The sequence below is a fragment of the Electrona antarctica genome (assembly GCF_951216825.1).
Source record: "Electrona antarctica genome assembly, chromosome: 6".
In the NCBI taxonomy this organism is placed as follows: domain Eukaryota; kingdom Metazoa; phylum Chordata; class Actinopteri; order Myctophiformes; family Myctophidae; genus Electrona; species Electrona antarctica.
Window position 1 is genome coordinate 20542845 of NC_136811.1, and position 17417 is coordinate 20560261.

General features: G+C 42.5%; 1 protein-coding gene across 4 annotated transcripts in view; it reads left to right on the forward strand.

Moving 5' to 3' along the window:
* Positions 1-17417, forward strand: part of oxr1a (oxidation resistance 1a) — a 177728-nt gene that overhangs the window by 59454 nt on the left and 100857 nt on the right. For 3 of the 4 annotated variants that reach the window (XM_079503025.1, XM_079503027.1, XM_079503023.1), the window contains one exon: positions 14538-14737. In XM_079503025.1, coding sequence (XP_079359151.1) covers positions 14538-14737 — 200 coding nt within the window. The remainder of the gene's footprint in view (positions 1-14537; positions 14738-17417) is intronic. The other variant, XM_079503024.1, reaches the window with a different exon arrangement.

Below are 17417 nucleotides of genomic sequence, written 5' to 3' on the forward strand. Positions count from 1 at the left end.
CAGCTCTCCTCTCCTCTGGGTCATCAGCTCACCTCTCCTCTGGGTCAGATGAGCATTGTGTCATCAGCTCACCTCTCCTCTGGGTCATCAGCTCACCTCTCCTCTGGGTCAGATGAGCATCATGGCATCAGCTCACCTCTCCTCTGGGTCATCAGCTCACCTCTCCTCTGGGTCAGATGAGGTGTCCAGACCTGCTCCTCTGCCCTTCAGGGAGAACATACCTTGTTCTATTGCGTGTAAAAGAGACAATGTGTAGCAAGGTCGAGAAATATGACCAAATCATAAAACAAATCATCACAATCATGATCACATTATATGAAAATGCCACATGTGAATTTAGTGATGCACCCCTGTTATTGGTCAGATGTTTTTTTTGTACACCGTATGTACATACAACAAATTCAAATGCGAAATCTAAAGCCCCTAAGCATGATGGCTGAGACCCCCTCCCCTTCCCTCCATTCTTACCCTGCTGCTGTTTTAACTGTAATGATAAAATATGATACTCCAGGTTCTGTCCAAAGCTGCCAATACACAGATCTCTCTTTTCTGCACCACCACAAGCCACAGTGGCATGACGCCGTAACCAGCTGACCAATCATCTTGCTGTTTGTCATCACAGCACAGCGAATGAGAGCTCAGGAGCAGGATTGTGGCTAGCAACGAGGAGGAGAGTGCTGGAAGACTGCAGTAACGGCAGTAACAAATTCAAGGCCCTGTGAGAACACTGTGTGTGTGTGTGTGTGTGTGTGTGTGTGTGTGTGTGTGTGTGTGTGTGTGTGTGTGTGTGTGTGTGTGTGTGTGTGTGTGTGTGTGTGTGTGTGTGTGTGTGTGTGTGTGTGTGTGTGTGTGTGTGTGTGTGTGTGTGTGTGTGTGTGTGTGTGTGTGTGTGTGTGTGTGTGATCCTAGTACTGTCCAAACGATGATAGTCAGGGTTGTCGGACTCATTCATCAATACAAATATGATTAAAGTGAACAATGTGCATTGTTGACATATAATATTCATTTTCTTTGAATAGTTTACATGTAAAACCCTCAACTGCATTCTTTAAAATGCTGAACACGATAAAGAGAAATGAATGAATCGATGACGTTAATGCAAGAATAAACTATGATCAAAAACCAATAAAAAAGGTACAGTATATACAGTAGAGGAGGTGAGAAGAAGGGAAGAAATTGAGCTGCATTCATTGAGCTGAATGTACTGAGCATGCAGTCCTGTTGGTAACTTTGTAGGATTTCAGCCAGGCGTGTACGGGCCTAAACAACAGAGCTAAGCTTCTGGAAATTGTGTCATTGTGGTCAGGTCGTGGTTGCTTCATTGGTTATTGGCAGTAGATGGTTCTGCAGGCCTTGGCTGGTTGAGATGGACAGGAACACAGTTTAGATCTTGATAGCACAGACTCAACCCCAGTGACGTCTGGCCGCTACCAAAGTTGGACTTTCTGAGGTTATGAGGACTCTGTGAGAGTCAGCGCTCGGTACTGGAATTGCTACAAGGGCCCAGAGATAAAAGAGATGAGTGGACTCTGTGTCATTCCAATAAGGTAGCCCATAACATGGTGCATTTATATAGCGTCTTTATCCAAGGCGCTTTACAGAGATGCATTGCATTCACCCATTCACACACCGATGCCGTAGGAAACCATGAAGGCACCAACCTGCACATTATTTTTTAGTAAAACGGTAAATTGCCTTCCATCTGTTAGACAAGTTCTGTATTTGAAGGCCCTAGTAAAAAATACTGGTTCTGTTCAGAATTTATTGTCCAGGGAGATGACCATAAATAAATAACCAATCTCATCATTGCCATGAAATAAGCTTTTGATGCATTTCCAATTTGGAACAGAAATTGCTGTTTTCCTTTTAGCATAACCTTTGACCCTACTACATGTACGGTTACCAGTCCTGCTAATAAAGTATTCCATCAATTGGCCTGGGCCGTGGCTCAGCGGTCCAGGCACCTTGGCTGGTGATCCAGTCTGGCAGTGTGCCGTGGGTTCGACTCCCGATCCCGACGGCCTTTACTGCATGTCACTCCCCCATCTCTCTCCCCATTTCCTGTCAGCCTACTGTCTGTCCCTCCATAAAAAATATTAAAATAAAGGCGAAAGCCACAAAAAAATCATTAAAAAAAGGGGAAAAAAAAATATTCCATCAATCAATCAAGTATTGAAGTGTGCAGTTGCCCAATTTCCTCCTTTGGTTTGGTGGTTGTGCTTTGAGGCCACAAACTATCTTAAAATCCTACGGCCGGCCCTGCTCAAACAGGGTTTTTTATGTCAGGGATATACATAACCAATGTTTTTCCGCATCCTGAAGATTTACCAAATGGATGCCATAAAGATCCCCAAAAGAATATAGTCTAAGGACAGTCTGGCATCTATTTTGGGTTTATACAGCCCTGGGACCTCATTGTCTTTGCAGAGTCAATCAATGACTGTTTGAAGTTAACCACTTAAACCCTATATACTTACTTAACCGGAGTCCGGCCCCTCCTTTTCTTCACTATAGCCAATCTATATCTCGCCAAAAATAGCCAACCTACAAGCTTGTAGCTCAGATACTCATGTGGTTAACTGTGATCCAAATGGTTGGGTTGTAGTGGACTAGTGTCAGTGCTATGTTTCTTTTTTGACAAGTGCTATGTTAAGCCAAACACAGGATGTCTGGTGCATTGCCTGATGTCTATTCACCTGTTTCGCCAGGAATATACTGGGGCTCCTTATGTGTGCTTCACTTCTTTCAGCCAGTATTGCCATGCCTGCTTATTATAAGCGACCTTTGGCTTGTTTTTCTGTAAAGTCGCTTGTAAATAAATTGTTGGTAGTTGCTGGTTGTGTTTTTTTGGGCTTGTTTCTAAAGTGTACAGTATAGTTGCTTATTTGAGCTTGCTTCCTAATGTTTAAACCAGTGGTTCCCACATTTCTTCACGTCAAGGAACCCCAGATTAATATATAATATTTTGTGCCATTTTTGTTAAATGTTAAAAAAAATTGAATATTATTCTATATTTTTTTAAATAACAGATTTACAACCTCATATGTGTCGCTGTGATCTTGTAGATCTGCTATTTTATTTTGTGCTTGTTTTCATAGACCTGGCCACTTGTTTCTCTTGCAAAATCTGGCAACACAGAAAGAGGAAGTTATGCACACACAAAACGCAAAGACTTATGAGCCATAGGAAACAGGTCAATAGAGTGAGGTAGGGAAAGGAAAACACAAGAATGGCATACAGTATGGCCTTAAGTGAGATATAGCTTACACATTAATCCAAACAAATGTTGATGTTGTGGAAAAGTATAGATTTTCTCATGTAATATAATCCAAAAAGTGAAACTTTCATATATTTTAGATTCATAGAGAGTATTGTTAGGAATGTGAGACACTAGACTCAACAATACAGATGAGCTTTAATGAGCTTGCTATCAAAGCAAACCGGCTTCCATAACCCCTCAGCAGTGCCACAGGCTGATCACCTCCATGCTATGCCCCATTGTTGAAATAATGTGTTCAAATAAAGTAGCCCAGAGTCCCAGACCTGTATTATAAATGTGGTGGTCTTATGTAATATTCAAATATACTAGACCGGTGGAGATCCAGATTTGTACGGGTACCCCATTGTACGGGTGTCAGAGTACCCGTTCCACCCATCTGTCTGTGTCCCTTTTATGCCCATATATGGAGATTTCTGTATCTGACTCTGTGTCCCGTGTCAGGCATGCCCAAATATGGAGTGTTGTGATGTCAGAACAGGCCAGCTCTGTATATGGAACCTGGCCAGAGCCCGAGCAGAGGCCTTTTGTTGCGGTTCTGGACAACCGTGTGTCCGACCAACTCTACACCGGGCTGAACTCCCTGCGGTGGAGGGTTTGAAGTCGGCGGGGGGAACGTTTCTCGAGTTACGTGGATTACAGACATAGGTACACACAGAGGCATCGTGCATTTATAGATAGATAGACATGATATGGATTTTTGCTGTATGCCATAATCATCAAGATTAAAACAAAATGTGCAACTGCACATTCATATGTGTGTGCGATTGCAAGATGGATTTGTCGACAGACTGTGTGTGTGTGTGTGTGTGTGTGTGTGTGTGTGTGTGTGTGTGTGTGTGTGTGTGTGTGTGTGTGTGTGTGTGTGTGTGTGTGTGTGTGTGTGTGTGTGTGTGTGTGTGTGTGTGTGTGTGTGTGTGTGTGTGTGTGTGTGTGTGTGTGTGTGTGTGTGTGTGTGTGTGTGTGTGTGTGTGTGTGTGTGTGTGTGTACTTTGCTGCTTGACTGATGCACAGAGGAACAGAAAGTGTATGAGAGAGAATATGCCCTGGAGTTGGATCCAGACAAATTATGAAACGGAGTGATTTTCCTTCCCTCCATGCCTTCTGTTAGTGAACTGAAAGGTCTTGGCTGGGGGGTGTTTGTGTTTGATATTGATACATTTTAGAAAATGAATAGCAGTCGCTCCTCCGGCTGAGTTTATGGGCCGAATTGTTGATTCATGGACTGGCTTTTGATCAGAACACAGTTGTCCTACATTGTTGGCAGATGCTGCTAAGTGATGGAGAAATCATTAGATGCAGCTAGAGGGGTGGTTGGTTGGTGGGGCATTGTGTTTGCTTATGTCTTCCTAGTCTGCGTGCGTGCGTGCGTGCGTGCGTGCGTGCGTGCGTGCGTGCGTGCGTTAGTAGGTGGGTGTGGGTATGGGTCTGTGCAACCAGCTGGGTGTTGTTGATTTGAAAGACACTGTGCAAGCTGTGTCTGCCTGTCTGGCGTGTGTGCATGCATGCCAAGAATGTTATTTAAACACAGCAAGGGCAGGGTGTAGAGATACTGTATAATATATTTAACCTTTATGCAAGCTGCATTCTGTGGTTGGCCTGCAAATTACTGCAACACACATTTTTTTTATAATCCTACTACTCTAATGAAAGCATTCGCAAAGCCATGTGCCCGTTTATCCGTCCTCCTTCTCCTACCAAACCACTCTGTTAGCACACATCTCTCCATGCACAAAAAAACAGAATGCCACCCGAATCCAGATGCACTACATTGCATCCACACAACTGTCATATTTACTGTATAAATATTGTTTACAATCAAAACACGATCCAACTGCCCAATGACAATCTTACTGTGACATCAAAGTTAGGGATGGAGCTTGTTCATTTTTATTGATAACGATCACCTTATCGATCAGGCTTATCGAGCCGGGTTCTTATCGAGCCCACTATCGAGCATTTTCTATTATTTTGTGGAAAGACGGGAGACAATACATTTTGAACAGAACCAGTATTTTTTACTAGGGCCTTCAAATACAGAACTTGTCTAACAGATGGATGGCAATTTACCGTTTTACTAAAAAATAATATAAAAGAAACTGGTTAATGTGTGTACCATCACTTTAAATTTTAAAAGCGTAATTTTGTTTACCCGGACAGCGTTGGTTGGCAGGTATCCATACACTTTTAGACCGACATGTTTGTGCCAGCATGGATGATTACATTTATTTCTTGATCGCCTCTTGTCTTGATTGTTTAAACATGACATCATGGGCCACTATGCTCGATAACAGGCTTGATAAGCCCAAAGCTTATTGATACCGGGTACTCAATAAGCTTGTTATCGGAATTTTTCTGGTATCGGTTATCGAGCTCCATCCCTAGTCAAAATCGTCACAACTTTCCACACCACCATCTCCAAACACCACCAGCACAGAGCACAGCTCCCCCTTTCACCCCTCGCTTACTGCTGTGTGCACTGTGAGCATTCCACTCGCGCCACAGAAACCGCTCAACATAACATGTTGCATCGCATGCGTGTGCTTCTGCAAACGTTTGTCTGTGCGTGTTTAATCGTTTGTACGCCCGTGCAATCGTGCATTGTTGTCTCTTTCTGTGCTTGCGTGCGCACTTTCCTATCCTCAGTCTTAACTACATACATCGACATGTGTCTGTGTGTACAGTGTCTCGCCCTCCAGCCGTAATTGTGTGTACAGTATGGTACACTATGGTACATTTCGGTACAGTAAAGTATAGTACAGTAAGGTACAGTGCGCTACAGTACAGTATGGCGTGGCGTGGAGCTAGAGCAAGACCGGTCGAGTTCTAGTAATAATAATATCCCCAAAGTCCCCAAAGGCGCTTACATTGGGGGCATGAGAAAACAACATATAAGGAAGGAGGTAGGGCCCGCACACCATTCTTTTGGTAAATAATTACTTTATTGAATAAACGTGTCACCAATGGTTTTGCATAACTGGGCGGGACATTCATTCCCATCTTGCACTGTTCCCTATTGGAAAACCATTCACCGACACCGACACACGCCGCCTGAAGGTGACTTGAGCCACGAGAGGCACCGCCCAGAGAGTCGCCGTGCCGAACATTGCGAAGTCACCTTCAGTCGAATCGGCGCGTTATCAGGAGTTATGTACCGATAGGGACAGAATCGTACCCAACAAGTCTCGGTACCTCGGAGACCTCATTTCTTTATTTGTCGTGGGGCTCTACCCCGCCCCGCCGTGGGCGAGAGCGGGAGGTGAACTCCATCATTTTCTCTGCCACATACAGTACAATTAATGATGATAACGCCTTTAAACAGCCTTTATTCATGTTTTAAATAAAATATACAAATCGGGTTATGAATACGGTATTATGTTATATAACATTATAAATAACCTGGCCTTTAGTTTTTATAAATGTTGAGGCGGAACCTGATCTGATTTGAAGAGGCATGTATCCAACATGGAATGGTGTGAGGTTAATTTCTACATATGGATGAGTTTGTTGACAAACCATGCAGTTTGGACCAGGAGGCATACTTGCGGCTGTACATGCTTCTTTGCTTCTACCACAACAACTATGATGAGCCATCCACTCAAAACCATAGAGACTTGAGGATTAGGGGGGACTGCTGGGAGGAGGACAGGCAGTGCCAGGGGGGGTACAGGTCCCCAGGGGTGGGGGCCATCTCTCTCTCTCTCTCTCTCTCTCTCTCTCTCTCTCTCTCTCTCTTTATTTTATACAGTATATACACACACACACACTCTGTATATAGGTTCATGAATGATTATATCAAGTGATTACATTGCTGTTTATGTTCACCTCGTACAATATGCCCTAATAGCATGTGTAGTAAAACACAGCACAAGTACCAGCAAGCAACATTCCCCCAGGTGTCTGAGGTCATCTAGAGTTCTCTCTCGTTATCAACAGTCCTCTCCTCCCTTGAGCTAGAAAATTGACAGATCTCAAATACAGCCTCTGTTCTCATAATGTCTCCAACATTTTTTTTTATATACAGATTTTATATACAGATTTTATCCATACATCACGCACATCTGTACACAGTCATATTTGATCTGTTTGATTTTTCATATTCCATCCTAATTGAATACGATTGTCATCTAAAGTTTTCAGGACTGGCCCGTTTAGAAGTCAGCATTCCCCTATTATAGCACCACCAGGAGGCACATTTTTGAAAAAAAAGTAAACGTTTATATATTACTCCTACACATTTTGTCCAAACACAATAAATGTTCCAGACCTGGTGGAGACCTGTGTAGCTTGTGCTCTATTTTCACCCCCAAAATAGGCTACAGCAGTTGACCTCCGTCTGCCTCCACTGTTGGAACCAAAATGCAAAACAGAAAAGGTCGACAGTATAGCAAGAACCACATCTGAAATGCTGCCAAGCTCAATCATTTTGCTGAACTGCCGGCATTAGAAGGAGATATAATGTATGTCAGGACTCAGGAATTAACGTCCTACTTCTTTTTTTTGAAAACCAGCTTTTGGTGATCTATAGGGCTTTAGAAATAACATACATTATACTTAATTCTGGTTAATACATACAAGCTGTTTAATGTTTTGCATGGCTAATGGCGGATGTGAGAGGTACATCTGTGTCACATCGTCACATTGTTCACCTCAGCATTTAAAGTAATGTTTTTTTGAGCGATAGTCTAGACAGGGAGTCAAGTTGAGTCTCTGTAGCTGATGGGTGCAGATTCTTGATCAATGGAAAAAGGGGAATATCCGCACTCTCTTAATAAAGTTTATTTATTTCATGAAATCACATGCAGCAGCAGTCCACCTAGAGAAACACACGCGTTTCGGCACGCAGGCCTTCCTCAGCGTTTCAAACTAGAGTATGTCTCACAGAGAAGATAGGCTAGCTAAGCGACAGATCACAGCTGGGTCTCATTTGTGAAATCAATTCACTCGGTTCATATAATATAATACATTTCATATTCAGTATTACGTTTTTCGTATTTTACAATTACAAAAGTAATAGATTCCAAACTGTTCAATTGCAAAAAGCAATTCAATAAAAGCTCTTAATTCATTCCTTTAGGAAACTCTGTATCTAAGAAGTGGATCCAATAAGCCTCTTTTTGAAGCAGAACCCGGTCTCTATCTCCACCTCTTTTTAGTGGATTGACTATTATATCTCTAAACCTTCGAATCTCAAAGTACAAATGTCATGTTTTACAGAATTGAAATGCCTGGCCACTGGAGACTTCTCATCATTATTTCTGATATTGCTCTTATGCTCAATAATTCTAGTTTTGAAGAAGGTCAGGCATTTACTTTTAAATTTACTTTTAAACTGATCACTCATAAATTCATTCCCGTTTTCATTTGCTTTCTGTCTGTCAGTTGCCTCTTCCTCGTCTCGCCGCTTCTGATAAGCAAGCCGTCGACGTTCAGGCTTCATTGTTCAAAACAGCCCCACTGACAACAGAATTGCCGCTCTGGCATTTAGCGAGGGCAGAGGAGTGTGGCGGGCCATAGAGCTCCATAGATCATTACACCAAGGGGTCCCAGCCACAGAGCGGAGAGCAGGGGTCCGGGACTATTTCATTAGGCTTCTGGACTCCAGAGGCTCTCATTAACATACTGAGCTGCAGGTTGTTATTGCCTTCTCTCCACGTGTCAGTATCAGAAACAGGGTTATAGCGTGATGGGCAGCACATTGATTCATCTCTATTTGGCTTAAGCCAGTCCACTGTTGTCTAATTGTGCTGTTATGATTGTGTGCCTGGGATATCATCTAAACTGAAATCCCTTCAATACATTTTTCACTTTAGCTTGCCTGGAATGGACTTTGTACTTTTGGACACATCTGCATTGCGTCCCTACTGTATGTGCTTGACTAGATCAATCATTCCCAGAAAAGTGAATAATTTTTTGTATGGCAACACAACCCCAGTACATGGCACAAACATTAAAATAATGTTTTTGAGAGGAATTGTTATAAGGAAGTCATTTTCTCAGGATTGAGGGAGGACAAAAGAATGCAAGCTTAATGAGTTGATGCCCAATTCCTCAATTCTTCATCCATGGTTGCTAAGAAGAGTATTCTATAAATACACACCATATGGCTATGCATATGCATTTATAGTCACACAGTTACTATTAATGACTCATAATTGTTTTACCAAGACTGAAAGAAATAGGTTGCCAGTTGTTGTGCATTTACAATAAGATAAGAAAGATGGTAATGCACAAAGAGTGATACCAGCGGGCAGCGGTGGCCGAACGGTTTGCGGAGCGGTCTTGTTATTGGAAGGTCGCCAGTTCGTATCCCCGGACCGGCACATTAAAATTACCACCGCTGAAGTGCCCTTGAGCAAGGCATTGAACCCCTACCATGAAATGTTCTATGAGCAGGGTCTGGCTGTAAACAAGTTTGTCGAGCTTAGTCCATTCACCCTGGGTAAACAAAGAACTTTGCTTTGCTTTGCTTTACCCTGAAAGCATAGCATAACATGGCCTTGAAGGCATTTCTGTTATGTAAACACCTTATTTTCTCTAAACAAAGAGAATTTGAAATTTTGGTGCTCTGTAGATGTTGCAAATGTACGTATAACTCCATCAAGGCCATCTTCACACTGTACTGTATGTCTAACCACTAAGCACGCTACACACGAGCAGCACATAATGTTAACCGACCGTCAACAAATGTTCATATCTCTCACAAGGGACTCTGTGTACCACTGCAGTGCATACAGTTGGGTTACACTGTAGTTTGTCCACCTAATGAGGTTTCTTTACAATAAATAAATGTGATACATTTTTCCCTCTGCTTTCCTTCAAAGTTACATAAGCACAGCATTCATAGTAATGGGGCTCCGAGGCATCGTTATTGCTATCAGACGGGTCATTCTGCTGCCAGCACAGTAAGGGGGGTGTGACGTCGTCCCCTATGGGATCCATACAGCCCAGGACTATATCTAGAGCTTTAAGTAAACACCACCACCACAATATCACACAAATATGATATTGTTGTTGCGAGGCAAAGAGTGAAGACGAGCATGGTCTCCTTTTTCAAGGTCTAATCCTTCTTAGCAGGGGAGCGAAAGCGTGTTTTGAATGAGCCCCAAATTTCCTGTTGCTTATTTTTCCTTTGCCAAACCACGTGGATCCCTGTAGATTTGAATAATCTTTGCGGAAGCCAGTTTGGCAGTGCTTCATACTGTATATACAATGGCCTCCTGGCAGAGAGGCCAGAGCAAAGCAGTGCGGAGAAAAGCAAAATGCGGTTGCGTTTATTTTCCTCTATTTCTCTGTCCTATATAATGACGAGCCAAAAATAGGGACATGATGGCAGTCTGTTGGAGTAACGTCATTGGGTATTTTACGTAATGAACAACGACATTACAATGTCATCACCACACAACCCGACACTTTGAAATTGTCAAATGGACTACTTAAAAAACCCAATATGTTTATTCTTTGACAAACAAGACAAACAAAGCATCTTCCTCTGAATTTCGTTGTGAACACTACAAAACAAATCTGCTGAAAGCACGCAGGGATTCTATTTGCCATATTAGATCATATTGGCCAACCCAACTCATCAGATTTGTGGACTTGTGAAACTTGCGTGACATGTGTGCTACGAACCAACCAAACATTTGAATGTAGCACCAAAAACAAAATAATGTTTATGCTGTAGCCGTGGAGCACAACGTGTATGCCTTTTGAAGGGCTTTGTGATGGCAACATGTCTCGGATTCATGGGAACGTTTTCAACACAGTGTCTTTACCCTGAATGAAGTTGCCCTCAGTGACAACTGGAGAAAACGTCCCTTTGAGACATTAGACTGAATCGCGGGAGGCACTCAAAGTGTAAGAGACAGAGTTTTCTAATAGAAACCAATACTAGTAGCTTTGTTGACACGCATTTATACCGTATCTCCTTTGATTTGTTATGTCGGGGGAGAGACTGGTGAACTCAAAGCTTAATATTTTACTATTTTTAAAACAATGACAAACCAGTGGCGTCACAAGCAGCAGCCAATCACCTGTGGTGTGAGAAGAAAGCTTCTTAATCCTGCCACAATTACCCGCCAGGGTATTTTTTTGCAGTTGAGGAGCGATTCTGTTTACGGCATGGTGCACTCACCTGGGATTATCAGCTAGGGCGGCGGAACTCCTGGATGTTAAGCGGGCCATGTGGTTGAGACACCGAAGCTGTCTGTAAACAAAGGATGTCCATTACATCATTATGTGGTTTACCATCTGTCAGGGCTCACCTCTGACCCACTACACTCTTCTACCAGGTCTCTCGCTCTCTCTCTCTATTCTTTGTGTGAGAGATTCAGAACATGTAACCCTAGGGAGACACATTATGATCTTGTGTTTTGTATGATTTAAGAATGATCAAGGGTGTTGAGCCGTATGTATAATTTGTCGTACGACCATGTTGCTCGACCAAAATTACAGTTATTCCGTAGAAAAAGTTTGAGACGTAACGGTCGGACACTGTCTTTATGCCACGCACACGCGCACACGCACACACACACACACACACACACACACACACACACACACACACACACACACACACACACACACACACACACACACACACACACACACACACACACACACACACACACACAGAGAAAAAGTTACATTCTGTAGCTTCTCTCTGCTTTTACTTTCGAAGTTCCTCTGCTCCATTTGACATGCACATGCCCATGCCCTGGCACATTGACTGTGTTTATCTCACTTTTCTGTCTCTTGTCTCTCCCTCTCTTTCCGTCTCACCCAGAGAGGATGGGGTGCATGCATCCTCTCTCATTCTCTGTCACACACCCACCGCAGTCTGTTTAGACACCGGTTGGCCTTGCAGCTCAGTGAAACGGAGCTAGAAGAGGGGCTTCTGCTCGACTGATGAGACAGTAATTAGAGCTAACTCCTAAGGGACTGGAAATAGACTTCATGCTAAGTCTAATGCATCTCTCTCTCTTTCTCTCTCTGTCCCTGTCTCTCTCTCTCTCTCTCTCTCTCTCTCTCTCTCTCTCTTTCTCTGCTGTCCTGCATACCCATTAACACTACCTTCATTTTATGCTATCCAAGCACGCCCACCTTCGTCAAAACCACCATTGGCAGTACCTGGCATACAGTTCAAGTTGTTTTGCTTTCTGCCTCCCAGCTCGCATTAGCTCTTGATGATAGCTCTTAGGGAGTGCAATCCAATATGTTAATGTATGTTTTTAGTTTTTTTTTTCTATGGAAATGGTAATTATAGTGTTTGTTAAATAGACTCTGGGGACTTGTTTGTAGAAATGATCTGTGGACCATGAACTTAATAATTTTACCTGGCTTTTTATTTTCATCTCATCCAGCAATGATTGTCTCCCCTGTGTGTGTTCATCTACAGTTGGAGGCCATCGATATTGTCCTTTTCTTTTTGCTGAGGTTTGCGTGATCTGCGCAAAAGGACAGTTAACCCATTTTGGGCGGGAACCCCTTTTGGTGTTTTAAACATTATGTTATAATTTAGCTATTGAAAAATAGCAGATCTACAAGCTCATAGCGCGCCACCGAGTGGCGCGCTACGAGCTTGTAGGTCTGCTATTTTTGAAAAATCGTGAAAATATTTATTTCAGAAAACTGGAGGATTTAGAAGGATTTTTTAAAATTTTGAGGTCAGGCCTAAATGGGTCAAATGATAAGGGACAATATCGGTGGCACCCAACTGTATGCTGTCCTTCAGTTTGTAAAGAGTGGGAAAAGGGGAGGACAGCATCTCTGTGGAGATTATGCATTTTCATTAGCTTGTAGATGCTATGTCCGTCCGGGGATGTGCATGCTATGTCCGGGATGTGCACTTTTGTGAAATGGCTGGAACGATTCTGTTGGCTTCAGCAGTTTTACCCGAATGATTGGAAGTACAGTAACTGCAACAGAGCGGAGTGCTGGGAATCTTGTATTGCTGTTTCAGGGCTTTTTCCAGAATGGACTAACCAATGTTGGTGTTTTGGCTGTCTTTTCTCTCCCTTTTTTAACTCCATAAGTTTAGACTAAAGCATATAACTTTACGGGCTATATCTTGCGCCACCCCTTAACCCTTATCCCTAAACTAATTTGCCATTTTTTACTATTTTCAAAAAACATTTAAAATAGTTCAAATAGCCGATCTACAAGCTCACAATGTCTCAATGTAGATCGGCTAGTTGAACTATTTTAAAATGTTTTTCAAAATAGTAAAAAATGACAAATACATTTAGGTATAAGGGATAATACCTAAATGTATTTTAGTACATTTAGTACATTATGTGCATGTGAATGCCTACATGTTTGCATGTACAGTATAGTAACATGGCTGACTGGATAGGCCTTCGTTGGCCTACCACTCTACAAACTTCAGATTACCTGCTCGGATTAGCCTGCTGATCTCATTTAGAAATTCTCCGAATCCTACTCTTAATCTTGTCGTCATTTTAATAGGCATTATGAAATGACCTAGGTAGCTTTAATTTGACCCAGCTCAGTGAGGCTGTATGCCATTTACATCTTGCCATTACATCTTACAATTTACATCTTACATATTATATAAGTGGTCTCTCGCATTTGATGAGCAGGGCAATGTAAATAAATTCACCCTTAACAAGATTGTGATTACCTTATTGATTTCTTCTCACAAAATCCTTGTAGCTGCAAAAAATGTCTTGCTCAATTACATTTCAATGGCAAACCCATCAATATCAATAACCTTGAATGCTCTTTGATTAACACGTTTGTCATTTACTATGTTTACACAAAACCTCCTTCAGCCATCATGTCCTTCCATGGTCATGGCCATCCTGTATTTCCTTTGTGTTTGCAATGACATGGATAATTTCACATTTGCAATGAACATGAACCTAAAGTCATACTGTGTAACTGTTTTTTTATATATGCTTTCATTGGTATATTTTTCACAATAATCAAACCACATAAATGTTAACATGGAAAAAAAAAATAATAATTTGGAATGTCTTAACAAATCTTCAGGGGGTCCCTGGCACAAAACATTTTCAGATGGAGAGAGGGGGGGGGGGGGTGTTAGAATAGGCCTCAGGTCTTAATGGGTTAAACAATATTCATGCCGTTTTTCATTACTTCTTGTTTGCATTCCTAAACAGTAGGCTATAGATGATGTATGACTATGTAATGACCGGGATGTTGCCCGAGGCATCACCAAAAATACTTCTTAAAATGAATGTTTTTTGAATGGGCTGTTTCTCTACTATGTTCCCAGCAGACTGAAGAACAAGTCACAGTCGGTGGATATTGCCAATCAAGGGTTCTCCTCGACTCTGGTGCCAAGCTCATCCCTCAACAAGGCCACACCACCTGTTGCAAAGACAGCCACGGCTCTCGCGGTTCGGGAAAACAATGCCACCAATTCCCAGCGCTTCAGCCCGCGGTGTGGCGAACTGAAGCGAGGCTACACCATTGGTAAGTGAGAGGGTTGCGGAAATCCGTCTCACGCATCTGCGTGTGTGCGTTCTTTCATGTCTGCTTCCTAGGACACAGGTTTTCAGAGTGGGGTGCTGCCGGTCAGAGTATGTCATGAATCTCACACTGGAGCTTCACGTTTCTCGCACCTGTTATCTGAACTTTGTACTCTGGCAAATTTCGCCGCCTCTCCCGTGCCTCGTCTCCTAATTAATCTCCTGCCTACAAATTATAATTACATGACTGTGATGAGATTTATCACTGTGATGAATCTTATTGGAGACCACTGGCGGTTAACCCATTTTGACCTGAGATCAGATTCTAAAAATGTCTTCTACATCTTGACAGTTTTCTGAAAAAGCTATGTTTCTATGTCAGTCGTTCTTCGATTTTTCAAAAAATAGCAGACCTACAAGCTCATAGCGCGCCACTCGGTGGCGCGCTATGAGCTTGTAGAGCTGCTATTTTTCAATAGCTTTTTTCAATAGCTAACACCAAAGCGGTTCCCGCCCAAAATGGGTTAACTGTCTATTCATGCCTTGGAAGGTACTTTAGTAAATACACTATAGGGGGTTGCCTTCTCTGAGGTGATGAAATGAGTTTGAGCTAAACTAATAATAATCTATATTCACCTCACTGACGTTGATTGGGTTAGCAAGCTGCTTCGTTCAAGGTTAGAAAGGGAGAGCACGTGCAGTAGCCCTCCCCCAGTGTAAATGTTGTACATCTGGGCCTGATGATAACAGACGGAGAAGGAAGACAGAAGATGAGCGAAAGAAAGACAAAGAGGTTATTAGGTTAAGGAGGAATTGAAAAAGAGGTAGGGAGAGAGAGGAGAAGAGAGGGACACACACAAACTGATTACGAATGTCATTGTCACAGTGACCCATATAGTGAATCGGAAGGACAATGAATGCGAGAGTTGATATTAGGATTCCTGGCACACACCTCAGAGGACAGAACATTGAATATTGAGATACGAGCCAGATACTGGAGTATAGTATGGGGAAGTCAAGAGGAAATGCATAGACATCAATTTTGTATGGCCCTTTTTTCATTGGACTATAATTATGTATGTACTTTTGGTACAGCATGAAAGTGAGCCAACGATATGGTTTGGGATTTTTTTTTAATGAATGTGTAATTAGGATGCATGCTGTAACCTGCAGTATAATCAATAACCTTGAGCTATTTCTTTCTCCTTAAGTCGAAGTACACTTTAACTCCGTACCGCTTATTGTCACCACCACTTTCCCCCAGCTCGTTTCACACTGTATGTACCACTTATCCAAAGCAAAACGTGTCATCAAAATAGATGGTTCTTACCAAAAACGTATCAAAAGTAAGTTGTGCTGATCCGGCTATTCTTTGTTGTTTACCAGAAGTGTTTGACACTCTTGCAACCCTCTTGCAATAGAGTTCATGGTGAATTAGATTTTCCCCACATGTCCTTGAGCATACAGTAGGCGATTAGTCATGTAAATCAATGCAGCTTAAAAATCAACAACCTGTCCCCAGATTTGCAGAGCTAGCTGTTCTGCCAGAAGGAATAGTGATGGGGTTGTGAGAAGAGCATGGCCGATGAGGCTGTATAGCCCAGTTTTTGTGCCGAAGGGAAAACCAATGGCCAGGCATACTGTACCTAATGCCACACATTATATTAACCTCCCAGTCCTCAAACCCTTGCTTTATATATCTCTCAGCTAAGAGGTCCTTGGTCTAAAACACTGAAGACCCCCTGCTGTAGTCCATTAGTTGCCTCGCAGAAGGGGCTGACGGAAAACAATGGCACTGCAGGCCTGCATGCCAGCGTCACACACTGTACTGTACATGTACAGAATCATTCTACAGAGTCATCATCTATCGACTAAGCTTCTCACCGGGGCCAGGTATTGACTACAGAGTGGATTGATTTGTGGTCCTCCGTATCAGTTCAGTCAGCAATAATCAATGAGGGAAATTGCTGTATAAAAAAGGGATACCAGGACAGGTGCACTGACTCTTGACATTCTGCCCACTCTTGTCATTCATCATCCATTTCATTGGGTGCTGTCACAAATTATAATTGCAGAAGGTTGGAAGCCTCAGTCACTCAACCATTATAATTATATGTACTGTAATGATGGCTCGACACAGTTGAGTTAAAGCAAAGCTACGCATAAATTTGGAGTCTTAATTAACTTTAAGGGGTAATTCATTCTGCTGCGATACGTTCTTCTAATGCTAAATTTCTGCTCTGTCGTATGACAGTATCTCCGATCTACAAGCTTACATCGTGTCACGAATGCAGCGCATTGTGAGCTTTTACTGTAGATCGTCTATTTTCAGTCTTTGGCCTCAACAAGTCTTAAATGTGTAGACATGGACTTGTAAGATTGGAGGCCTCGATTGTGTAGCGGTACATCCTAGCTAATGTTGTCTAATGTCTATGTATCAATTTAAAACCTATTCAGAGCGTAGGCTGTATCACCACTATTCAGTATATCGGAGGTTCCAGGGTGTCAGTCATGTATGCTGTTCTACCACATAATTAGACATTGATTAGTTGCTGTCCTATCTCTTCTGTCTGTCTAAGATGGGGCCCCACCAAGACTGGCCCTGGGGCATTTTTATGTAGTCGAACCCAGCCCCAGTCACATCTTACAGGAGTGATCATGCTCATTTATTCTAATGGGAGAGC